General features: G+C 35.9%; 1 protein-coding gene across 5 annotated transcripts in view; it reads left to right on the top strand.

Annotated features, from left to right (window-relative positions):
• LOC126971673 (protein trachealess) overlaps window positions 1–26,981 on the top strand; it is a 271,027-nt gene that overhangs the window by 30,424 nt on the left and 213,622 nt on the right. For all 5 annotated transcript variants that reach the window (XM_050818066.1, XM_050818089.1, XM_050818080.1 and 2 more), the window contains exon 3: window positions 18,441–18,473. In XM_050818066.1, the coding sequence (XP_050674023.1) occupies window positions 18,441–18,473 (33 nt within the window). The remainder of the gene's footprint in view (window positions 1–18,440; window positions 18,474–26,981) is intronic.

A 26,981-nucleotide genomic window follows, 5' to 3' on the forward strand; every position in this document is an offset into this window, starting at 1 on the left:
ATTATATAATGACGTTTTTATTAATCAATCGACAATATTATGTGAAAATACACAATTTCACAGTTTAAAAATGTATTTCATATTTTGTTTTATTTAGATGAGAAGTAGGTATGCATTTATTGAAAAGTTTTAAGGTTAAATTAAAAAATTAAAAATAAAATACTTAAATGTCTCTTAAATCACGAATATTTGAGCAAATAATAAAGTTCATTCAAATATCTAAGTGTTATTTGTGCTGATATCTTTGTTATATGATGATATGTATGTTTAGTTTATTATTTATTCTTTAAGGCTGTATTAGGTACAAATAGTATTAAAAAGAAATATCCCTTCATTTCTGATATTAATTTCTTATAAAGATTTTTCACTGTCAGAAAATAGGTAATAGAGGCAATGTTGCCAGCTTCGTAGTAATGCTATTTATTACCTATAATTAGGCAACTTATTTATAATTTTATAAAGTTATTGTTTTTGTTTCTGTCCTTGTCTATTTAAGTTGTTCAATGTCTTATTTTTATTTTATAAAACAATAAGCTTTCCGATCACAACTTACACCACATACAAGATGGCTGCCAAGAACACCGCCCTGTAATTCCAATACTTACGAATATTACCCAGGATGGCGACTATTATAATGTATTATGGAATATTATTTTACGACTACGGCCCCGGTGCGCATTATGGCATCATGTCTATAAATACCGCCGTGGATATTTACGATATTATTGGAGCAGTTAGGAATCGATTGTCAATTTGCACCTGTCAAATTGCGTGACACTTATTTTTTTTAAATTGCTTCCTTAGTATGGCAAAAGCCGTAAGCATTCTGCCGTTTCAGTTGTCATTATCGTGGTGATAAATTTATGATTTATTGTCAATAAAAGGTTGAGGCAATTATTTTTTGTACCTTTAATATAATTACTGATTACCGTCTCGTGTCGTAGGACGAGTATATAGGTTTGATATCTTATTAACCAAGTTCATTTGACATGGGAATATTTTATAAAACTCTATTTCTCGACTTGGTCTTATTGGCAGTTTCTTCTGCAATTTCATAGATAAAATTAGCTTCACTTTTTGCGGTCAGCAAATGATGTGAATTATTTTTTTTTTATTTTATTTGGGAAACTTACAGCAATTTTTACAAATTTTACACAACAAATAGATTAATATATGCTAATTACAACCTTCCACATATGTTTTTAAATTGCTTAAACTCAGATTAATATACAACACAAACAATACTGTACCACAAAATAGGTTCTAACTTATGAGATTAAGTGCTTCTTTTTTTTATGTTAGACTTACATCGACACTGTCTTTGGTAAGCACATTCTTAGCTACACGAGGACTACAAGTAAAGAGGCCAAAATGGTCATCATGGTTAAGCTTGTTGAACTGCCGCATGCAACGAGGAAAAAAGCTATTTTTCCGGTAGTTAGTATATTCGGGTTGATAAGAATTTCAATTAAAATTAAAACCGAATAATATGGTTCAAGAATATTTATTTCTCATATGTATTTACAATTCACTTAGTGAGAAAACCACTATTATTTTACTTACGAGACGGGCCAGCTACTTGATTATTTACAAGGCAAGCGTATGTTTACTTACGAGGGCGCACAACTTTTTAATAGTCTACCTTCATCTCTCAAAAAGATTAAGTCGTTAAAAACAATTAAAAGTGAGTTATCCAACTACATTATTTAAGAGTTTATTATAAAAAAAATATGTCTGAAATAGTTTGTTATGTGACAGTGGCCTCTAAAAGTGTGTAATTATAAATTTTGTACAGAAGAATAAATACTAAGTACCTAGATATGTATGAACTGACCATGCAAAGAATGGCAGATAAATTATTACATCATTTTATGTTCTCATGTAAGTGACAATATTATGTTTTTTATGAGAAATAAATATCTGTAAACTTATCTTAAAATTAACAAGTAAGAAATTTACGTGCAAAGCAAATGAGTAGGAAAAAAAAAAGTTTACTAATATCATATATCATACAATATCTATTTGGTAGGCATTTCCCAATACCAAATCCTTTACAATACAAGAAAATATAACAACAAATAATAGTATGAGAATAAGTGACTAGTCACAATATACAAAATATTTAGACAGATTCAGAATAAATCAGACAGATTAAATCACGACACTAAATGCCAGCGACCTTGAGCGATATGAGATATCTATGTAACAAAGCCAATTTTTTCAAAATTCTTGGGTGGAAAACAGTTTATATGCTTACAATCCTCGTTATTCAGTACTAATCTGAATAAATGAACCTACACAAAAAAGTACAAGCTATAAGAATGACTTTTCTGAGAGAAGTACCAAAAAAATGCGTCACGGCATGCCAATAAACTTGTTTAACTTCAGAGAAAAATGGTAGTTCAAAAAGGCTCGGCAGTGTTAACTATAACCAACAGCAAGCATTAGCAACCTACAAATAAGACTTAAGGATATGTGTAACAGGATTAAGTAGTGTTAATAGCTCCAAATGCTATACTTTCACCACAAAACTTGTCTAAAACACCATGTTTGCGTGCTTTCTGCTTACTCTTCGCCTTAAATACAACCAATAAATAATACATAAGTTATACTATTTACACTGTAATTTAGTCTGAAGTATGATACAAATGGTCTAGTTAACCAACTAACGTCAGAGTATCGAATTTGCGTGACGGTGAGCGCGCGCATCGTAAAATTCACTCTAATATTTTTTTCCTAACGCGTGAATCTGTTACACAAATTCAAATTATGAACGATGCGGGACTTGAAACCGCGACCTCTCACGTTCCGTGCAAGCGCTTTTCCACTGAGCCAGCCGTACAAGTAACGTATCGTTCATAAATCTTTATATGTCCTGTTCAACTCTCAGTTTGTGGCTTCATTACAGTTGATAACCTGCTCAACCCCAATATTTGCATATTAGGAAATTGACTTGAGATGTCGCTCATTCAAATCTATACAATTTGTAATTTTCAAAAGTTCTCAAAAGATTTAAGTTATATAAATATGTTTGTCAGACTATAAGGTATTCATGTTATGGGCCTTGTAGCCATGTATATATATAAGTATAAAATGATTTATTTATAAAATTTATTATATCATGTATCATGCGTATTGTCGTAACGAGATCGAGAGAAGAGTGAATTGAGGGAGAAAGAGGAGAGTTGACACCTTAAAACATCATATAATAAAACATAAATAATCATAATAGTAATAGAAATATTTTAGATTAGGTAGAACAATATTGGTTTCAGTCAAAGCTTCAGGAAATGATAGGATACAAATCTAGAGCAAAATGTGGATAAGAGGAACAAACAGAAACTTGTTATGCCTACTACTCGAATTAATCGAGTTAGTAAGTCTTTTACTGGGCGATGTATAAGCTTTTACAATATATTCCGAGAAAATGTACAAAACAAATGTTTTACGAAATTTGGATACCACAGACTGGGAATGAAGCGAACACCCTCAGGCTCTTTAATTATTAATGTTTTTGTACGATATCACGTTGTAATACATATTTTTATTTAATAAAAAAGGCCGCTGTGATTCTTGCGCCCGTCCTACTCAGGTCTGAGACAATCTATTTAGAATGAGTGGTAGTTTTTGACATTCAAAAAGTGATGTTGAATCCTATTTTGAACAAAAAATAATAATATGTTATGTTTTTAAAGTGATAACCCTCACTTCTAGGATTAATACAGAAATAAAATTGATAAAACAATTTTTATAAATGTTGCGGGCCTCGAACCCACGACCTCCGGCGGAAAAAATTGAATTTGAATTTGATAGAATCAGTGCCTTTGCCGCTTTTAATATACCAGTTGTTTTAGAGCCAAATGGTATTACCCGCCGCGATTGCAAGCGTCTTCCGCAAAGTTGCAAGTCCTGATGGAATGACGCTGGTGGCTTGGGCACGGGGAAGGGTGCTGGTGTGGGACGCTACTTGCGTCGACACTCTGGCTCCTTCTCATGTCCAAGTTACGTCAGTTGGTGCTGGGGCTGCTGCTTCGACTGCCGAAGACAGCAAGTGTCGCAAATATGTTGGTCTCAGTGAGTCATACATCTTTGTGCCGTTTGGTGTCGAGACACTTGACCCGTGGGGCCCAGAAGCGCGGAGAATGTTCAAAATACTATCTTCGCGCCTCAATAAGGCTACTGGAAACCCAAGCGCTGGCAGCTATTTCGGTCAACGGATCACCCTTGCTATCCAACGCTATAATGCTGCCAGTATTCTTGGTACGCTTCAACGTAATGATAGTTTTAATTTTATGTAATCGTAGAATTGTAAATATAGTTATAAGATTTGTTTTGTTTGAATAATAAATATATTATCAGAACTTAACGTCAACCATTTTGTAATTAGAAGAATAGCACCGCATCGCGTACTTGAACCAAACACAGTTTTAGTAAAGCAAATATTTCACATTCCATATTGACAGAGCATCATAACTTTATAGTTTGAACAATAAAAAAGCAATTAACATTTGAGCGCGAGATCAAATAAAATCTAAAATTACCGAGAAATGACAGTTTGTTTGTGAGAAAATGCCTATTACCGTTAAGTGAGACACATTATTTCGTGTAAATGTAAAAACCGCCATATTTAGTTTTGTGTTAGTATCTTACTAACGGGGATTCTTACCGCAAATGCAAATTTTTAATGAAATATTAAATTAAATGTTTGTTTACCATGTAATAAAGTATTTTAGATATATATAAAGTATTATTGATCAAATAGTTTGTTCTCTTTTAAAAAAAAACTTCAATTTTCCAACTAGTAAAACAAAGGGGTTCAGAGGCATAGAAACTCAAAATATGTTTGTTCTATTTAATAAAATATACAAATAATTAACGTTAGCTTTATTATTATTGTCAAACACCTACTTATATATTAATATGTGTATGATCTGTAAGTAGAATGGAACGTTTTGTTCATTTTTATTTCTCATTATTTTGTCTAAAAATAAAATAATTCCGATTTTTAGGTATTCTTATTTAGTGTCTTAGTAATGCCATTGCTCCAAGAAATCTTGTGGGAAAGTAGTTCTTCCTATACCATATGTAAATAGTAAAAGAGAAATCGTGAAATTTGTGAAAAATTGAAATTCACGCCGATGAGCTATAAAAATACCTATATTAGGTTTAGTTTGCCATAGCAATCTTTCTGGAAATAAGATTCATATAATAATATAATATGTTGGAAACGAGAGCGAAAACGGGAACTGGACATGAGATAATCTTCAAGTCGAAACTTGCTTATTTTAAATACTACGCGGACGAAGTGGCGGGCATCAGCTAGTAACTAATCACCAGGCGGGGATAGTAACTAATTACCAAATGAGCCCGATAACCGATGACAACCGACATATAGAACTTTTTCACCTGATTCCTGCCGCCGAATTCCACCCTTCGAACGACACACGACAAGTTAAGATATCATCCCCACCATTTGGATGCGTGGCGGTCCTCCACAGTGCGATTTTCAAGGACCTTCTTCCACGTACTACAAAGCTGTAGAATGAACATCCTTGTGTGGTGTTTCCGGGACAATACGACATGGATACCTTAAAAAAAGCGCACACACCTTCCTTAAAGGCCGGCAACGCTACTGTGATTCGACCTCTGGTGTTGCAAGAGAATGTGGGCGGCGGTGATCACTTAACAAAAGGTGACTCCATTTTTCATAAAAAAAAAATAAATAAAAACTTACAATTGAGCAGGAAGTTTACAATTAGCTGAGTTGCGAAAAGTGTCCGATGTTGCATACTCAGTAAATACTAGCGTAGGTACAATGATATGTTAATGTACAATCATGCACAATGCAGAGTCGAGGTGTGAAAGGTTATAACTGAGCCGTGAATTATGAGAATTACAGCCACGCTATGATTTTATACTGCAAACGGAAATGGAATTATCAGGGATTAGTGTGGATATGACTTTATTTATTTTTATAACTTAATTTTTTATGGAGGTGATTGATAGGCTGGATAGTCTGGTGATAGCAGTGACAGTCTGTTTTTTAAATCGGAACTTTAACATAGTTTGGTCATTTAAAGAAAAATATTGTATCAATATTTAATAAGGTTAGCCATGGCCTTTAATAAGTGTACTCACGATCTATATTTTATGTATTTAATAAAGAATATGAATTATGCTATCCTCAGCAGTCTTATTATACAGGTAATCATCCTTTATTCTGAGTTTTGGCATTTAAAGGAAGGTCGTAATTTGATCATAACTCGGTATTTTTTTTAAATAACATAAATGATGTATTTTTTTCATCCGTAGCAGAGCAAACCGGCGTCTTTATTAGTTAAGTAGGTACAAAATTTTAAAACAAAACGAAAAAAACAATTTAACTTTATTTTTGATTTTACAGAGTTATTCATTAATAATAAATAAGTATATATAGTAAAGTAAAACTTATATTTGCTTGAGTATACATTTCCTTAGTGACTCTTAATATTTTATTAAACTCTGATAGTCTAATTATCATACAATTATTTTCGTTCAAATATAAACATATATGTTTTTATGATTTTAATTAAATTATAGAAGTATTTGAATTTTTTTTTATCCTCACCTTAAATTTCAGATTACTAAAATAATTATCAAGATTAACATTTTAATCACGTCATTACGTGTTATTTGTTAATAAAGTTAAAATAATTAGTTCCCTATGAAAACTTATCCTTACTAACTTATCCTTACTAACTTAGATAGGATTAATCGAAGTGACCCACAGCATACTAACATAATATATATATCCTTAATTAATAAAACTTAAATATTTCAAATTTTCAACACAAAACTAAAATACTTCTCAGATTATCTTAGGTCATGTCCATATTAACACCGTCAACCGTCGCGAGAATAATAATCTCAGTCGTATCGATTGTTTTTTATCAACTAATAAGTGGTTGGTGTGAGTGGCGGCCGATGATAGAAAATTATTGATTTGTGTGTAATAGCGATCGAATCGCACGTTCCGGAGTATAATGTTCACTAATGCGTGGGTATCATGAGACGTAGTGTATCATATGATGTAGTAATGTTTCACTATTGCAGGATAAAGTCTAACTCAATAATACTTTTATTCATTGACATCCAAAATTCATTAGAAAGTACAGGAACTAGTGGGAGGATCCTTTGCACAGGATGCCGGCTAGATGATGGATAGTATGTTGATGGGGTATTCTACAGTGAAGCAGTAATATGTAAACTTTATCATATTTCGGTCTGAAGGGTGCCGTAGCTAGTGAAATTACCGGGCAAATGAGACTTAACATCTTATGTGTCAAGGTGACGAGCGCAAATGCAGAATTTTTAGGTTTTTCAAGAATCCTGAGCGGCACTGCATTGTAATGGGCAGGGCGTATCAATTACAATGAACGTCCAGCTCGTCTTGTCCCTTATTTTCATAAAAAAGCTCTAAAGTAATCAAGTAAATAAAAAAAGGTTTTGTTCCTTCAAACAAGAATAACTAAGGAATAAGGAATTTCGAAGTTGTAGCACATCAAACATGTTGCCAGTAGCGAAAATCACTAAATAGCATACCCGGCTGTATACGTTAACAAGGTGTCAGGTATCGCAGCCTTTATCTTTGCACAGATAATACGCTAATTGCTTTCCTCTGTAATCAAATACACTAGCCTTCACCTGGCAACACTTATTTGTTTTGTTAACGACCGCTTACCAGTATTATTTTCACTCGGATAGTGTGTACATAGATTTAGTAATGGATTTTGTAATTAATTTTATCTTTGTTTACTCCGGTACCGTTGGTTGAGTACCTTAAGGGCCCTGCCCTACCTCAAATTGCTTAACAAGATATTGAAATGTATCAACAATTCGTGATTTCAATCTTTCACTTATAAATAACTTATAATTATAGTTATAATACTATGATTACATTAAATTAAAACTATCATTATGGGGAAGTGTACCAAGAATACTGGCAGTATTTCCACGTTGGATAGCTAGGCTGATCTGTTGACCGAAATAGTTGCCAGTGCTTGGGTAGCCCTATTAAGGTGAGAGAAGAGTAATTTGTACATTCTCCGCGCCTTTAGGCCCCACGGGCCAAACGTCTTAACACCAAATGGCACATAGATGTAAGATTCACCGAGACCGACATATTTGCGTGGCTTGCTGTCTTCGTCAGTCGAAGCAGCAGCCCAGCACCAACTGACGTAACTTCGACATGAGAAGGAGCCAGAGTGTCGACACAAGTCGCGTCTCACACGGCCCAAGCCACCAGGGTCAATCCATCAGGACGCCTGCCATCGCGGTGGGTAATACCATTTGTCTCTAACAGCTGGTTTATTAAGAGCGGCAAATGCACTGCGGATGAATTGACGCCCAAGAGCATCTACCTAAAAAGCCACATCTACACTGATGTGGTTCATTTAGTTTTATACCTAGCCGGAGCGATAGGCATAAATTCTAATATAAGACAATTCTATATCAATCACGTGGAAATAAATATATGTTTAAAGTCAAATATGGTCTAGCGATTAAGAGATGTGGAAATATGATGCCGTAGAATTTCCTCAATAGAAAAAAATTACTAAGTTGCCTCTTATCTTTAATATTCTGTAATGTTATTTAATACTCATCAGCGATAATAGAAATAATTTGAATATGACTTTGAAACTTGCAAAGTGCGGCAACTAATACTACGCCCAAATGGGCTTTCTCGAGCCAGTCTGGAACAATATGTGACGTTGACGTGCCACATGTTAAACTTTGCTAATAATTAAAACTATAATGCCAGGTTGCGTATTAAAACTTTGTAAAAATAATACTACAAGAAATAATAAAGACACTGGGATCACGTATTATCAGTAAGTATTTTATAATTTATTAATTACAATGTAAAATAACACGAAGCATATGCTACAAAATTTGAATGATGCCGAGCACACAAGCTTCTATTAGTTGCCGTAATAAAAGAGCTATTGTTCTTAGGTAGTACGGTATCTTATTGGAGCGCAGCGGAGACCAATCCTTAATCTAAGATAATAATTCTTATTCTCACAAGAAAAAGATCAATTTAATTTGTTTTTATCAGACACTTAATAATGTATGGTAACACTCGCTGATTAGTCTAGGTCTCCAGGTCGCGAAAATTAGGTCAAATTATATCTTTATATATATAATTCTTCTGTCGATGTGTTGACAGTGAACTCCTCCTAAACGGCTGGACCGATTTGAATGAAATTTTCTGTGTGTGTTCAAGTAGATTCAAGGATGGTTTAGATTCACGATCGAACTACCTCCTAAATGGGTGGACCGATGTTGATGATTTTTTTAGAGTATTCCAGTGAATTTGAGATTGGTTTAGATTCTCAATTCCATCCATCTAATATCCTGCTCATGTGTATGTTAGTGAACTCCTCCTAACAGCTGGACCGATTTTTCCAAATTTGAGACGTGTGTACAGCACAACATCTGTCGTGTCCACTAGTCTTTATATATATAATTATTCTGTACGTGTGTTGACAGTGAACTCCTCCTAAACGGCTAGACCGATTTGAATCAAATTTTCTGTGTATGTTCAAGTGGATTCGAGGATGGTTTAGATTCTCAATACAGTCGATGTATAATTCTCCTACGTATGTTAGTGATGTCTTAACGTCTGGATCGATTTTTCAAATTTTACAAAATTTAATAAAGTCTAATAAAAAACCTATGAGGTGTTATAAGTTCCAGACATGTTGCACCCCGTAGCGATTTTAATAAAACATCGACAAAAAAAAACGGGAATGTTGTAATTTTGTGCATCCAATAAGTAAAATATTGTGAGAATCAGGTCGTAACAGAATTTAATAAACTTTTTCTAATTTTGTATACAAGTTTGCTTTTAGAAGAGTAGGTTGGACTAGTATACATTTGAGTATACAAAATACAAACTACGGTTCGTGACTGTTAAAAAAAACTAGTTTGCTCTAGACCATAGACTATATAGACAAGTCAGGAAATCACCGTTCGCGTAACGCTAGCGTTTATTCGTAACGCTTTCGTCACGTATTCACCAGCTTACTAACCAAGTCAAGAAATCACCGTTCGCGTAACGCTAACGTTCGTTCGAACGCTTTCGTCACGTATTCACCAGCTTACCTCCCTGCGATAAGAAGTTTTATTTCAAAATGTTACAAAAGAGTCTAGTTAATAAGTATTTAATTATTAATAGTCTTTTGGGCGAAGGATCCCAGAAAACGTACAAAACAAACAACCGATTTCAAAAGAGTTGTTAGAAAACGTTTGCGTCGTAAAGGTTATAACATAAATGATTTTATCAATGATACCACAGACTGGGGATGGAGCGAACACCCCCAGGTTGTTAATTTATAAATTTTAATGTACGATACTACATAATATATTGTAACTAAATTAAGTAAAAAAAGCCCGCTGATTTTCTTGCGACCGTTCTTCTCAAGTCTGAGGCAAACTATTTCGAATGGGCGGTAGTTTTTGACGTTCAATTTTTTTTTTTTATGGAATAGGAGGACAAACGAGCATACGGGTCACCTGTTGTTAAGTGATCACCGCCGCCCACAATCCCTTGCAACACCAGAGGAATCACAGGAGCGTTGCCGGCCTTTAAGGAAGGTGTACGCGCTTTTATTGAAGGTACCCATGTCGTATCGTCCCGGAAACACCGCACAAGGAAGTTCATTCCACAGCTTAGTAGTACGTGGAAGAAAGCTCCTTGAAAACCGCACTGTGGTGGACCATCAATTAGGGATTTTAAATCGTGTTTTAAATATATATATTTGAATTTGAGTAACACTAGTGGGGTAGTTGTTCTACTTAGTAGGAGCCACGCGCCCCAAGTAACCCCAAACTGTAACTCGGTTGCAATATTTGTTCACCTCGCAGGAATGTGTTGTCCTCCCCGCTACCCCCTTCATATCCCCTCTACTCTCCTGTCATATTGTACGGTTAGTTTCAGTGTAGTATTTATGCAACACGTAAATCAGATTTTTTTGGCTTTCTCTGTTTATTTTTATTTTTATGAGTAAATTGGCGACCTCCGGTTCACAGATAATGTGACATTGCCAACAATTACAGTACATTAAACTTACAATAAACCTCTTCAAACGTATCAACAAAGAACAACACAAAAATGTATAAACTGTTGATTAAATACTCTTTCGTTCCTTCCTCCTTACGAATCTCTAGTTCGAATACGGATAAAAATTTGAATTCAAATTCCGAACGTCATAAAACGTAATCGAATTCGGTTTAGAAAGTTGGCTGCAATTGTCAACACTCGCGTCATGTCGTTTGCATTTTATATCGCTCGGGAGAACATTTCCCAGCGTTCCGTTGACACGGTAATGTTGCCATAATTCTAAAATTTTACTTATGAATACTTTGTATGAATTGTAACAGTTTTCTTCGCCTATTTTTTACAAAGCTGTCAAGAGCGAGTCGGACTTTAACACAAAAGGTTCCGTACCATGATACAACACGTACAAGATTATTTATGAATCAATCATGTACAATCTAACGTTTATTTTGTACTTTTGTAAATAATATATCATTAAAATATCTATTTTTTTATGATAATAAGGGACAAGACGAACAGGACGATCAGCTGATGGTCACCTTGAGACATAAGATGTTAAGTCTTATTTGCTCAGTAATTTCACTAGCTACGGCGCCGTTCAGTCCGAAACACAGTAATGTTTATACATTACTGCTTCACGGCAGAAATAGGTACTGTTTTACATATAATCCAGCCGGTTTCCCGTGAAAAGGAGCCTCCCACTGGATATATTTATATTCCTACTATATGAAAATATTACTTCACATCTACATATCTATGAAGTATTTCCCTTTTCGATCAAAATTTGAAAAAATTACTATCGCTGAAAAATATATCAAAATTATGGACGAGAAAATGCATTATGCCCAAACAGAGACCGAAACAACTCGATCAAAAAGCTAATTAGGGTTGAATATTTAGAATTAAAATAAAAAAAAAAGTTTACCCAACACTTTTAATAAATTATCCTTAGGATAGATTGACAGATGACGGCTATAATCTTGTAAAAAACGGAGGTATGCGAAATCCACTACGTTATATGCAACTGTTCGCTTTCAAACCTAGCTGGATTGTACCTCGTCGCCAATCGCATTACTGTAATTACTGTTATTTCAAACTTATGTCAAAGAACTGCACGTTTATTACTAAACTAAGTTTAAATTTTTACTTCGGCATTCCCACCTCTTATTTAGTAGTATTTACATCCTCTTTGTCAAAGACTATGTAGATCTTAGACGTAGAGGTTCTACGCTAGACCCTAGCAAGAGTATGGTAACCCAAATTATCAAAGTTTCCATCGCTAAAGTGTAAAGTTGAGGTAATTCAAAACACATGTTGCCGCGACACCCTTTGATACGTGAGCCCTTGGATTACCGTATTATTCATGTTTTACGTGTATCAGTGTCAGGCTATATGATGAAACAAATTATGTACTGTTTAGGATTGGACTCTGCTGCGCTCTAAATAGATACCGCACTATCTGAGAACAATAGCTTTTTATTACGGCAACTATTAGATGTTTGTTTCTTTTTTTATGAAAATAAGGGACGAGACGAGCAAGACGTTCAGCTGATGGTAATTGATTCGCCCTGCCCATTACAACGCAGTGCCACTCACGAATCTTTAAAAACCCAAAAGTTTTGAGCGGCACTACCGCCTGTGTCTCAACACGAGCCTCCCCATAAAGGAGAATGCCGCGACTATGAGTACATGCGGCTGAGGTTCAAGAAGTTCCCGTGGAGAGACGGCATCCAGACTCTGTTTCACAATGACCACGTGAACCACATGCCCGGCGAATGTACGCCACCACCTACTGTGACGAGTAATAAAGAATTTGATTCGAGTGTTACAGTGTCATCTTAAAGGGAAAAATATCAAGACGTAAAAGAATGCAAGTTTTCAGCTTCGGTAGATTAAGATGCTGAGAATTTAGCACGCTGGAAGAAGATCGTGATGAACTATACCTAGGTCACGGGCGTGTATTGGACGGCTTCCTGTACCGCTCACTCGGTACTTAGTGAGAGTACTACCATTGCGCTCGTCACCTTCACACATAAGATGTCAAGTCTCAATTTCCCAGTAATTTCACTAGCTACGGCACCCTTCAGAAGGGAACGCAGTAAGCCTTACACATTACTGCTTCACTGCAGAAATAGGCGCCGTTGTGGTACCCATAATCTAGCCGGTATCCTGTGCAAAGGAGCCTCCGACTGGTTGTGTGCGCGGCTTCTTGACACTCTATGGCATCTTTCAAATTTTTCAGCATACGCTTCGTGTTATATTACATTGAAATTAATAAAATACAAAATACTTACTGATGATATGTGATTACTTAATGATAAGTTTCAATTATTAGCAAAGTTTAACAGAATATGTGGCACGTCAATGTCACACATTGTTCGAGACTGGTTCGAGTACGCCAAGTTGCGCATTTTATAAGGTGCCGCACTTTGCGACTACGCCTCGTGTACCTTGTTGGAGCGCAGCGGAGACCAATTCTTAATCTTAGGTAATGTAAATATAAAGAACTTGCGTTGCACGCGGTCAAACGGTTCGGGCTGATCCTGGGATGCGCCAGACCAGAGATGATAGCAGTACTCCATATTTGACTGGACCTGTGTTTTGTAGAGCGCTAGAATGTGGGCCGGATTGAAGTATTCCCGTGCTCTATTTTTGATGCCCAGCTTCTTCTAAGCCAGTTTGGCTTTGCCTTCCATATGACCGACCCAGAATTTCCATTATAGGCGAGGCTTTGAGGGAAGTGTTGTCGAAGAGCGGTGAAACGACAAATGGGGTTTATTTTGTCTGGATTCTCTAGAACTATCTGTAGTTGAAAACCGTGTGAATTTCAATGATTAATTAGGCGGCGACCATAACGTTTGAAACAACGTTGCGATAACCCAAAGTCTCAGATATCCTCTATTGATACATTATTATTTCGCCAGAAAAGATGGCCAGAATCGATCGAGAATCGAAAAGATCGAAGAACTGATGGTTATTGGGAAGGTAGACGGACGACGCCCCAGAGGGCGCAGCCCTATAAGATGGTCTAACCAAATCCGCAAATATATCGGATCGGATATCGGATTTCGCGATGCTTTGAACGTAGCCAAAGACAGACACAGATAGCGAACTATTTTCAAAAAGTTGAATCCTCAGAGAAATCACGACCCTCAGCAATGAGGAATACGACGCGAGGAAGGCAAAAGACATAAAGGCATAAAAGGCATTTATTTTCACAACATTGATTCCTTTAGAATTCTTTTTGATGTAATTTCTAATATACTAGATACTACTACAAGAAGAGAAGAGGATATATTTACTGGATTGATATTGGTAAAAGTGTGTTACTCTGTCGCTCCACTAAAATTGAAATGCCGAATATTTTCCATATTGTCATTCTGTCCCTCATTTACGCAAGCGTGTACATAATATGAAATACCGCGAATTTAAATTCGGCAATTTAGCGCACATTTGGCGGCCGTTATTGAAGTTTCGCATAAAATTACAATCCCACACACCCTTACCACATGACTTGGCGGTCTACAATGCAGCTATATAACGCCATTTTGTTTTATGCTGTTTGTTCATTGCTTACTAGTGAGTGCTTCGTGACTTTGTCTTCTTATGGATGCAGCGATTACACGAGCAGATGCTTGCAGCATATGAATATATGTTATTGTATTGTTTTTTAAATAAATAATAAAAAACTATCACCTATATGAAATTGTGCGCGTTGCCAGTGATGACTTACAGTACGCAGAGGAGGTCGCTAACTATGGGCCTTATGAGAAAGCTTATGGTCGGACAGAGGGCAATGGAGAGGGCTATGCTCGGAGTTTCCCTGCGAGGTTGAATCCGTAGGAGAACCAAAATCACAGAGATAGCCCAAATGATTGCGAAACTAAAGTGGCAGTGGACAGGGCACATAGTCCTCGAATGGCGACCACGTACCGGAAGACGCAATGTTGGTAGGCTCCCCACAATTTGGACCGACGATCTGGTCAAGGTCGACAGAATATGATGGATGAGGGCAGTGCAGGACCGATGGTCGTGGAAATCTTTGGGAGAGGCCTTTGTCCAGCAAAGGACGTCTTCCGGCTGCTGATGCTGATGATGGTGATAAAGTGATAGACACTGTAATTGAACGAAAATTAAAAAAAAATCACCACCTAGAAATGAGTTTAGTTTTAATATTGCTTTTTTCATGATTTGTTTTTTTTTTTCTTCTTGTTTTATTTTATTTTTACTCTCATATTGATATAATATCTAATAGTTCATAATGTATTTTAATGGTGATATTTTTTAGTAATGCAAGTTTTAAAAATGTATTGTATTGTTTTTAATTTCATTATGCATATCGATTTAGCTTGTATGTGAGGTATACAATTACTGTAATTATATTTAAGAGTGTGCTTAATAATAAGGTTTATAATTGTATGAAACGTTGGCTTCCTATTTAAAAAAGTGTGTGCGTGTATTCTTTACGCGAGATTGAAGTAAAACGTAATTTACTTTATGAATTATAATTCACAGATACATATATATACTTTATTGCTTATCTGAAAGCTTATAGACAAAATATGTCATTTTCGTTTGCCCTTGTTTGTCCCACCTATGCTTGGACATCCAGTATATAACAAATATTCTTAAAAAGCTGAAAGACAAGAAGATTTAATTCATACCATTTAATATATTCTTACATTAATTTAAGCCGTGTTATTAATAAATAATTGAATAAAAATAATTAAATTATTAATATCACACATGTCAATATAACGTTGTTATTGAACAGGGGTGCTCAAGCTTGAACTGCTGGCGATCTACCTCAAAATTGTTAGACTACGATCGATCGGCTCTGATAGGCTTCAAGAATGTGTGATCAAGGATTGTCGTCTAGGTAGAGTGTCACGATGACATAGATATTAGTTTTGCGCAAAATATGCATTTTTTTAGTCAAGGTAAGTGTAGGTCTGCTCTAAAATGTCAATGAATAAACTCATAATTATTATTCAAAATTGCGAGTTTATTGGTTCTTACAAAAGAAACGCGTTCTAAAGTTCTAAGCTTAACTAAAGAGCGACTTTGGATGTTGAATCTGCATGACACTGCATGTCCTGAGCATACTTTTCATAAGATGGTGCGTAATTACCGATTTTAGTTTATCATACCGGATTTTCTTCTCGAGATCCACTCAAAAAGCACTCGCGATCGACCAGTCGATCCCAATCGACCGTTTGAGCACCCCTGTTATTTATATATATTAACGAATATGGCCCTATGGGCTCGGACCTTTTGCCTGTCCGATGGACGAAGAAAAATTAACCGGAATTGTGCCGGAAGTACTAACGTTACTTCCGTCAGAAAATTATTCTGAGTTACCCTCAAGTCACACCTAAAGAAGATTTACTTCAATAAATAAATAAAAAAAGAACCGTATTACGGTTAAAAATCAAAATGTAGTATATAACATATAGTAACGTTATCCGTCAAAACAGATGCTCCTTTGTTCACAGAATGTTTTGTAATTATTATGTATGTTAATAAGAGAAAACAGTACAGCGTGAACCGAAACCGAACACCGACAACAATACATGAAAGGTATTCAGCTGTAGATATGTTAAGCGAACCATTAGACACAAATTGATCGTTAAAATATTGTAACTATGTGAAAGGAAACGGATTGTACTTCAGAAGGAATATACTGGTTAAAACGTTTACTTACTTACTATTTGCAACAATCCCCAATATCATAATCTGTTTATGTTTTTTGTTATTGCAATTAGGGACGAGACGAGCAGGACGTTCAGCTGATGATGGTAATTGATACGCCCTGCCCATAAGGGTGCCGCTCACGATTCTTTAAAACAGTGTGCTCGTCACCTTGAGACATAAGATGTTAGACTCATTTGCTCAGTAATTTCACTAACTACGGCGCCCTTCAGACCGAAACACAGTAATGTTTACACATTACTGGTTCACAGCAGAAATAGGCGCCGTTGTGGTACCCATAATCTAGCCGGCATCCTGTTCGAAGGAGCCTTCCCACTGGTAAAATTTGTAATACAGCTCAGAATTTTATGTTCAATATTCACTCCTGAGCGGCACTGCATTGTAATGGGCAAAGTGTGTCACTTACTATTAAATGAGCGTCTTGCTTGATTCGTTTTCTCATAAAAAAATGTATGTGTAGGTACTTTTGTATGCACGCATGTAGAAGTCTTCTTTGGCGTAATAAAACAAAAATCCAGAAAAAAAGATCCTGGTGCTATTTTACGTATATAGAAAAAACAATATTGTAATGAAGAAGGTATTAAATACAACCAACGAAAATATTATTGTACCACATAATATAGTTAAATAACGTTTCACCAACATCAGCCGGAAGAGCTCCATCACGATCGGTCCTGCGCTGCCATCATCCAACGTACTTCGGCGAACTTGACCAGATCGTCGATCCATCTTGTGGGGGGGCCTACCAACACTGCGTCATCCGGTAGAATAATAATTAAAAACGTTTAATGTCATTAAATTAATTTTATACAATTGGAGAGAAATATTTTTTTATTTTAGCTTGTATATAAATTGAAATTATTAATTTATGCTCGTCCATTGGTTGTGGTTCAGTAGACATATGAGTTACAAGAGGCTTGGTAACTGAATTATGATACAAATGGTCTAGTTGTCCAGCTAACGTCTGGGTGTCGAATTTGCGTGATGCTGTGCGTGTAATCACTCTGATAATTTTTCCCTGACGCACCAAAAGTCGTATAACTTCCAAAAACTTCTAATATAAACAATACTTCGCTTGAGCAAAACATCGTTGAAGTTCAAATTTTACCTTTACGATAATGTTTTTGTTATTTACTAGAAACTGTTAACACCAAGAACATACATAAACATATAATGCCTACTACTCGGCTAAGTCGAGTTAGTAAGTCTTTTGGGGGGCGATGTATATGCTTTTACAACAAGATCCCAGAAAATGTTCAAAACAAAAGTATTACGTTATTCAAAAGAATTGTTAAAAAACGTTTGTGTGGTAAAGGTTAGGTACTATAACATAAATGACTTTCTTTATGATACCACAGAATGGGAATGGAGCGACCGCCCTCAGGCTATTAAATAATAAGTTTAATTGTACATTAATAAGTTTAGTAGTATATTACTTTGTAAACTTTTTTATGATGAAAAAAAAGCCCGCTGAGTTTGTTGCGCCCGCTCTTCTCAGGTTTGAGGCATTCGTTTTGGAATGGGTAGTAGTTTTTGACTTTCAATAAGTGATGTCACATCCTATTTTGAATATAAATATTTGAATTTGAATATATAATTTGAAATAAGAATGTCATCTTGGTTACAGGTACCGAGAAGATGCTCTGTGTTGGGCCGACAGGTAAGAACTGCTCCACATATTATGAATGTTAATTATTGTCTCCTTAATTAACTTTGAAATACCTTGCCTATATGTGGTTACCAACTGGTGTTGCTAAGATATTTGTTTTTATAGAAAATTGTATTGTTTTTATCATACATTTTTGGCGTACGATACCATGTTTGGTCAATCCTATTTCGTAATATGCAAATAAGATTTTAATTTTGATGTGAAATATTATATATTTTATATTTTTAATATTGACAAACTTTTACACAAATTATCTTGCCCCAAATCAGGCATAGCTTGTGCTATGGGTTGCAAGACAATGATATATTTAATACAACTTACTTAAACATCCATGACTCGGAGACAAACATTCATATTCATCATATGAATGTTTGCACCTACCGAGATTCGAACCCAGGACCTCTAGCTTTTTGGGTAGGGTCGCTAACCACTCGCCTATATGGGCTATATAGAAATATTGTAAAGGTACTTGTATGCATTTGTTGAGATGAAGCAAAGTGCACTGGTAACCAGCTAGTTATTGTAGATATTTAAGCGACGGTCGAAAGAATCAATTCCCGAGGTATTTAGACCAGAGTAGTATTTATTCTTTTACCCGTGTTAAACACTCTACTTTTCATTTCGACATATTCGAAAGGAAAATATAACTTTTTGTTTATGAAAACTATTAATTGATAATATTTAATAATATTAGTAGTACCTATTTAAAATTAACTGTCAAATTAGGACAATTTATGTCGATTTCTTAACTTCTGAATATGGATCTCACCGCGTAATTGTTGTGGCTTATTCCGCTCAAAGAAGTTTGCGCTAAGTTCACACTGGCTGTTTAGAAGGTCACATGGCCGCAGCATTTTTTTTAATTCGTTGTTTTTTTTTACGTAAAACTCTTCACAGCTGACAGCAGTCATTTTCTACCCAATAATCAGATCACAACATCATTACTTTCCGAGTATGAGAAATGAAAAATATGTTACCCAAAGTGTTCTATAGTTAACTAAATTTCTATTTAGTATAATTAAAATACGATACAATTCTGAGCCACGCACCCTTTTGTGATGACTAAGGATCCGAATGACCAAATATTTGTCCTGTGATCCTGAGATTAAGTTATTAGTGGTCGAGCTTTCATTGTTTGTATAGGTTCCGGTCAGTTCCGAAATATTTCCTATTAAAATAGGCTTTGGACTATTATTATTTTAGCTGTACAGATAAATTGCATGTCTTCACCTAGGAGTTCGTCCATTTTTACCGGACTAGACTATGCCAAAAGGAGTTACTAGAGTTACTAGAGCCATTTGTTTCCGAAGCGGTAGTTATATTAGAAATGACATCAAAAATAATTCTAAAGGAATCAATTTTGAGAAAATGAATGCCTTTTATGCCTTTTATGAGAAATCTTTGCGCTGTTAATAAGTTATGCTATGCCGTATTTTTAAGAGGTTTGTCTCTATCGTCAACTTAGCGTTGACATGGTCGAAAGCATGTTGTTTCGGCCATATTTGGTTTGGTTTCAAGGAGAAAATAGTCAAAAATGTTTGTATGGAAAAATGCTCATAAATGTTTCCATTCAAAAAAGGCAACCACAAAGTGCACGAAATACGGGTTGCACTACGGGAGTGTCGGCAGAGGTGAAAACTGGAACATTAACGGTGTGCATTTTTTAATATTTTGGTATGGTTAGGGAATAATTTTGCACTAATTTATCAGTATAAAAGTACTAGCATTTATGTAGTTTAATACAATATTCATTTATTGCGCTATCGTACATAAAAATAACAATTTATATTTTATGAAAAATTAAACACTTCAGAACTATTACAATTATTTTACGTTATAAAGTTTATATCTCAGAAAAATTAACTTTTATCCATACTTTCAACGACTGTCTTACTAATTTTCGATCAGGCCACGTGTCCTGACGCGAGTTTAACATTTTATATCCATCCCAAAAAAGTGCACAACGCCGCGTAAGAAGTTTTCACTTCAAAAATTTATGCCATGCGTATCAAATAAAGGAGTGGTACTTGTACAGCCAGTCACTTGCACTATTATAGTACAGACAATACGAAATTTAATGTTAAGTAACATTAAATTTGGTATTAGTTTAGATTTTTGATGTTTAATCTTGCTTCAATATCATAATATGGTGAATCTTAAATTGGAGTTGGTCAAGTCAATGGTTGGCTTATTTTGTGGCTCAGATAATACAACTGTAGGGGATAGGGTTGCCAATGTTAAGAAATTAATATTTTTTAATTTATCTTATTGCTGTTGAAATATTATGTGTTCATACCACGGCCGAGTAAAAAATTGTTATGCTAGTGTGTGTGCGGTTACGGGGGATACTAGTTACACAATTTTTTCTCCCTTAAATAATCATATATGGCCACAAATAATAGTAACGTTTTTACACTTTTCATTGGCATGGCATTTTCAAAATATTTTATTGAGACGCAAACTGATTTGTCGCAGACGATGACAATTCTCATAATGGCCGCCTATCGGCCTGTAGTAGTGTAAGTGTGTGCCTGGGGCTATGTATTTACACGTTAATCGGCTTGTTTTGGTGCTATATTGTTATGTAAATATTTTTTTACTAGTACGTGGTTCATACATATTATATTGTTGTCTTAGATTATTAATAGATAGATTATTCTAGATAGAGTCTGTTGCTATTATTCAACCGATAAAATACGGACAGGAATAATACTTTAGTATGCGTGACAATCTACGTCTTACACACGCGATTTGTATGACACTTTGTGTCAGTGTGTGTTCATTCCTCAGAATAGGGGTTAGTTCTAGACACATATTTTTCGACGTATTCACAGCTGTAATAATCTATATAGACGTATAACGATCGTCCCTAATATTCAGTCTATCTCGGGTTATGGTCTACTTGAGAAAAATATCGTAACTATCGTTGGCTTTTCTGTCCCAATAAACTTATCGACGGTAACTCACCTTATCCGTTCACGCTGTCTGTCAACGGGTGGACGTATAGCTTACCAGCGATAAAAGTTTGTATGGAAATTGCAATTCACGCGTCACAATATAAGGCGATAAGAATGACTTATCGGGTATATTGGGACAGCTAATTACTAATAGTAGAAGGTAGTAATTTATCTCTATCCGTAGATAGTATATTGGGAACGGCCGTAAATGATCTAAAATTGTTGCCTTAACTTCTTAGTAAGTACATATTTTTTATGACATACTTGATAAATACTATGTCGACCCATTGAAAAAAATATATAAATTAATGTTATTAATATTTAATCATCCTAAACGTGACAACCCTACGATTAGGGATTGTATCGTCAAGTTAAACAAGGGTTTTGAGTTAGACTGCGGTCAGCAATTACGGTCCGGCTGTGTCGCAGGGCTTTCTGATGGCTGTTTAATTGTTTTTATTGCTAACCGAACAATTTGTTGTGGATATTGCGGGTAGGTTGAGATTGTGTTTTTATTTCTTTGTGGTCCAAAATCATTCTAATGTGAATTTCGATTCAAATTTAATTTTTTATGGATATTTATAGTTGTAAATACTTTTTGAATCAATGATTTTAGGGCAGTTAGATTATATATTTTGTTTTTCATATTGTACACATATTAACAGTTTTTATATTTGTATAGCGTTGGTATAAAATACATTTTAAATGATTAAAACGCGTGTATATATTACTTTGATTTAACATTATTTTATGCGTAAAAGTAATATTTTTATTATTATTTTAATTAACCCGACCTTTTCACAGCACATATTTATTCAGTGGGACTGTGGCTGACAGAAGTCGAGATAGTATTTGTTATAGTTGTCACTGTGAAGTTTAGCGCCATTTGTTGGATCGCATGTGATATTTGCTGTAGTTGTACTGTATTCTAGGTTTCAAGCAAATTATACCGACTGTGCCATCACACACACATCATACACAATAAATTAAACACACTATACGTATACTTCCATGAGCTATACCTAAAGATCATGGAAACCGTTCGGTGACGATGACGCGAGTTTGACGGTTTTTGTTCTCCGAAAAAATACACAATATTATATTAAACACAGTATACGGAATGGAAAACGTTCGGTGACGATGACACGAGTTTCATGCTTTTTGGACACGCAAAAAGTGCTCAACAGGCCTAAAGAAGTTTTCACATCAAAAATATTTTCTTCCTTTTAAAATAATGAAACTCAAAAAAATTATTGAAGTAATAATTATCTTCAAAGGAGTTCCTGTAACCTATTATAATTATCCTTGATGACATAATGGCATATTATTCACAAAATAATACATCGTAAACCAACCTCACATATTTACATTGCAAACCGGTGTTTAAGAATATCGATAAAATATCGGGCGAAAAATGTATCGATCATCGTCGCAAAGAATTCCACCGTTTTACCGGATTTTATTTTTACATTTACCTCGGCGCATACGCAGGTGCCTATTATGTTAAGCGTCCCAATTTGCGAAGGCTTGAGTAAGCTATAAATCTTGGGAAATTATATTTTCATTAAAACTGGTACTGATCTTACAGTCTTAAATATTCTATTAGTGTCAATAATGTTGCAAATGTATTTATGTTGTCCAACACTGTGGTATATATATGAAGAAATATTAAAATGACTTATTGACTAACGGCAGACGTAAATATCATGTTAAGTGATCACCGCTGCCTACATTCTCTTGCAACTCCAGAGGAATTACAGGAACGTTGCCGGCCTTTTAGAAAGGTATATGCGCTTTTATTGAAGGTACCCGTTTCGTAACGACTGGAAACACCGCACAAGGAAGTTCGTTCCACATCTTAGTAGTAGGTGGAAGAAAGTTCCTTGCAAACCACACTGTGGAGCAACGCTACACATCCAGCGTCGTGCGAAGGTAGAATTGGCGGCAAGAATTAGCTCAAACAGCTCTTCGGAACACTCCCCGTGAACGATGCGATAGAAGACACAGAATGAAGCGACGTCTTTCGAAGCCAAATGATCTAACCGTTCACAGAGCACTGAAGTTATGTTTCTAATAATTTAAGAACATCTGGATGTGTAGCGGTCCTCCACAGTGCGGTTTACAAGGAGCTTTCTTCCGCGTACTACAACGCTGTGGATTGAGCTTCCTTGTGCGGTGTTTCCGGGAAGATACAACATGGGTACCTTCAAAAAAAGCGCGTATACCTTCCTTAAAGGCCGGCAACGCTCTTGTGATTCCTCTGGTGTTGCAAGAGAATGTGGGCGGCGGTGATCACTTAACACCAGGTGACCCGTACGCTCGTTTGTCCTCCTATTCCATAAAAAAAATATAGATTTCATGTCGGCGAGTTAAATTGTAATCAATTATTTACCAAATCGATTACTGAACCAATTCTACACATCTTTAATGATTCCTTTGTTTCAAGCAAAATATTGTTAATAAGGGCTTATTAACTCAATAAATATTTATATGAATCTGTCTGTACGATGTATTTTATCCATATTCCTCAACAGCTACGTATCGCATTGTTTTCTGTAGAGTTTAACTTTACCAACTAATCCGGTCGTTCGGTTGAAGGTTCAGCGCGGTTCTGCGGTGTACTCAGGCACACGTCTCTATTCCAAGTCCCGCTGAGTCACACCAATTATTATGAAAATTCGGTAATCTGTCGCACTCTATACAACTATAATAAACAATTTAACAGTACTGGACTTTTAACAGTAAAGACTGATTTATAAGGAGTAGTAATAAAAATCTAAAGGAAGGTATACATTAAAAATAATTCACAAACACACACACACACACACACACACACACACACACACACACACACAAATACACAGACACACACACACGCACTTACACCTAAACACACACGGACAAATACCACGTGTTATTATAAATATTGTAAATCCGTTATTAGAAGTAAGTTCTACAATATTATTATTATAACCTAACTTAAGTTTTGAGGATTTTGTGATGTATTTTTTTTATGAAAATAAGGGACGAGACGATCAGGACGTTGGGCTGATGGTAATTGATACGCCTTGCCCATTACAATGCAGTGCTGCTCAGGATTCTTGAAAAAACCCTAAAAATTCTGAGCAGCACTACAACTGCGCTCGTCACCTTGAGACATAAGATGTTAAGTGTCATTTGCCCAGTAATTTCACTAGCTACGGCGCCCTTCAGACTGAACCACAGTAATGCTTACACATTACGGCAGAAATAGGCGCCGTTGTGGTACCCATAATCCAGCCGGCATCCTGTGCAAACGAGCCTCCCTGGTAAAAATTAATAGAAATAATATAACAAAAGGTCCCAAGAAAGACCAGGGTGTTGAGCTTCTTGTAATCGAAACCAAAAATTTTGGGCAAAATTTATATTATATCTAGAGCCCCGTTGCTGGGTAAGTGTAATCTATATGATAAATATTGTAAATTCTCTTGTACAATTTGGATCGGTAATAGAAATGCTCTAAGCATGACCCTGACGATAGCTGGTCAAGATTTTTGTAACTCATATGTCTATTAAACCACAATGGACGAGAAATATCAATATATTAGTTAAATTTTAAGTACGATAAGATTTTTTAGTTTAAATACAGAATGCACCAAAGATTTCCACGACGATGGGTCCTGCGCGGCCCTCATCCAACGTATTCCGGCGATCTTGACCAGATCGTCGGTCCATCTTGTGGGGGGCCTACGAACACTGTGTCTTCCGGTACGTGGTTGCCATTCGAGGCTGCCACTTCAGTTTCGCAATCGTTTCGACTATGTCGGTTACTTTGGTTCTCCTACGGTTCTCATCATTCCTGATCCGATCTCGCAGGGTAACTCCAAGCATAGCCCTCTCCATTGCCCTCTGAGCGACCGTGAGCTTTCTCAAAAGACCAATAGTTAGCGACCACTTCTGCGTACCGTAAGTCATCGCTGGCAACTCGCACTGTTTGAAAACCTTCGTCTTCAGACACTGCGGTATTTGGGACGAGAAGATTTTACGGAGCTTCCCGAACGCTGCCCATCCAAATTTGATTCGACGAGTGACCTCTTTCTCGAAATTTGACCTACCTAACTGGATTGTTTGTCCAAGGTAGACGTACTCGTCGACAATTTCGAGAGTACAGTTCCCAATTATTATGGGAGTAGGTGTGACATGGACATTTGACATGATCTTCGTCTTGTCCATGTTCATTTTGAGACCTACTCCTTGGGAAGCTGTTTTAGGCCATCGAGCGTATGGCTTAAGTCTTCCATGGTCTGTGCCATGATTACGATATCGTCTGTGAATGGAAGGTGAGTGATCTATTCGCCGATGATATGATGTTGATGCCCAGTCCGTTCCAGTCCAGTCCAGTCAGCTGTCGTATCGCCCATGCTCTTCACCGCTGCGTTGGAAGATGTCTTTAAGCGTACAGTACTCTGAAGTATTTTTTCATTTTAAATTTATTTCGTTCCGTTCGTTTTCCGTGTTATTTATACTTCGGGAATCAACTTAAAAACGCACCTTTTTTTTGAAAGTAGTTTCCCACTATCTGTGTTGTTTAGCTTCAGTCGTCATCACTAGTTTTAGTACCGTGGACTCTCAATATGGCCAACAGCGCCAAAATGGTGAATATCAAACACGCACAAAAGCACTTTGACAGCCGCCAGTCCAGTGGTAAATAGTAGAGGTCAGTGTATAACAATTTGGCTTAGTTGTCAAATAACGCTTTGCTTCGGGATCGTATTAATAAATCCAGTCTGTCACAATTTCGTTAATGTGTCGAGACAAGCCTCCTTCAAATTTATTGCTCATGTTCTGAGCATAGTTGAAATTCTGCGGCACCCAGCGCGGACCTATCCTTCTCAAGCGAAGGTGCTCGTGTAGAATCTTGTGAAAACATCCCGAACCAATCTGCAATATGGTAAATTTATTCGTTTTTTTTGTTTGTTTTTTTTTTTAATTAAAAATTTCACTGCCAGCACAATTTTCTCGGTATCAGCTTTCGAAGGATGACCATTTTAATCTTCATACCCCAACGATAGGTGAGCTTAAATTCGTTATACCAACGGTGACGATGAGATGAGTTGCTTTAGGTGGGCCTTCATCCATATTTTCATTTGAAGTCGATCAAATGACGCGTCGGGCTTAAGGCCACAAATAAAATCATAAAAAATCATCACACGAAAATCCATTTTTCAATGAGACATGATATGAATTATCCATATTTTGAATTATTACAATCAGCCATGTCTCCATACATAAAAACTTTTTTTCGAAAATCTTTCTGAGTTCCCTGGTAGAAAACAAAATGATATTATCCCGTCTATACATCTTAGCTCTACATAATATGCATTATTACGAGCGATATCAGATGCTATGAAATTATACCTTTGATTATAAGGCTTCGTCTCTCTGTATTATGATAGGTGAGGCCAATTTTCGCACAATATTTTTACTTTTTACTACATTTGTGGATGCGTAAGTGGTCATCTGAACACCTGAATCGTAAAAATATTTTATAGAATTACTTAAA

The sequence above is a fragment of the Leptidea sinapis genome, chromosome 2 (genome assembly GCF_905404315.1).
Source record: "Leptidea sinapis chromosome 2, ilLepSina1.1, whole genome shotgun sequence".
NCBI lineage: Eukaryota > Metazoa > Arthropoda > Insecta > Lepidoptera > Pieridae > Leptidea > Leptidea sinapis.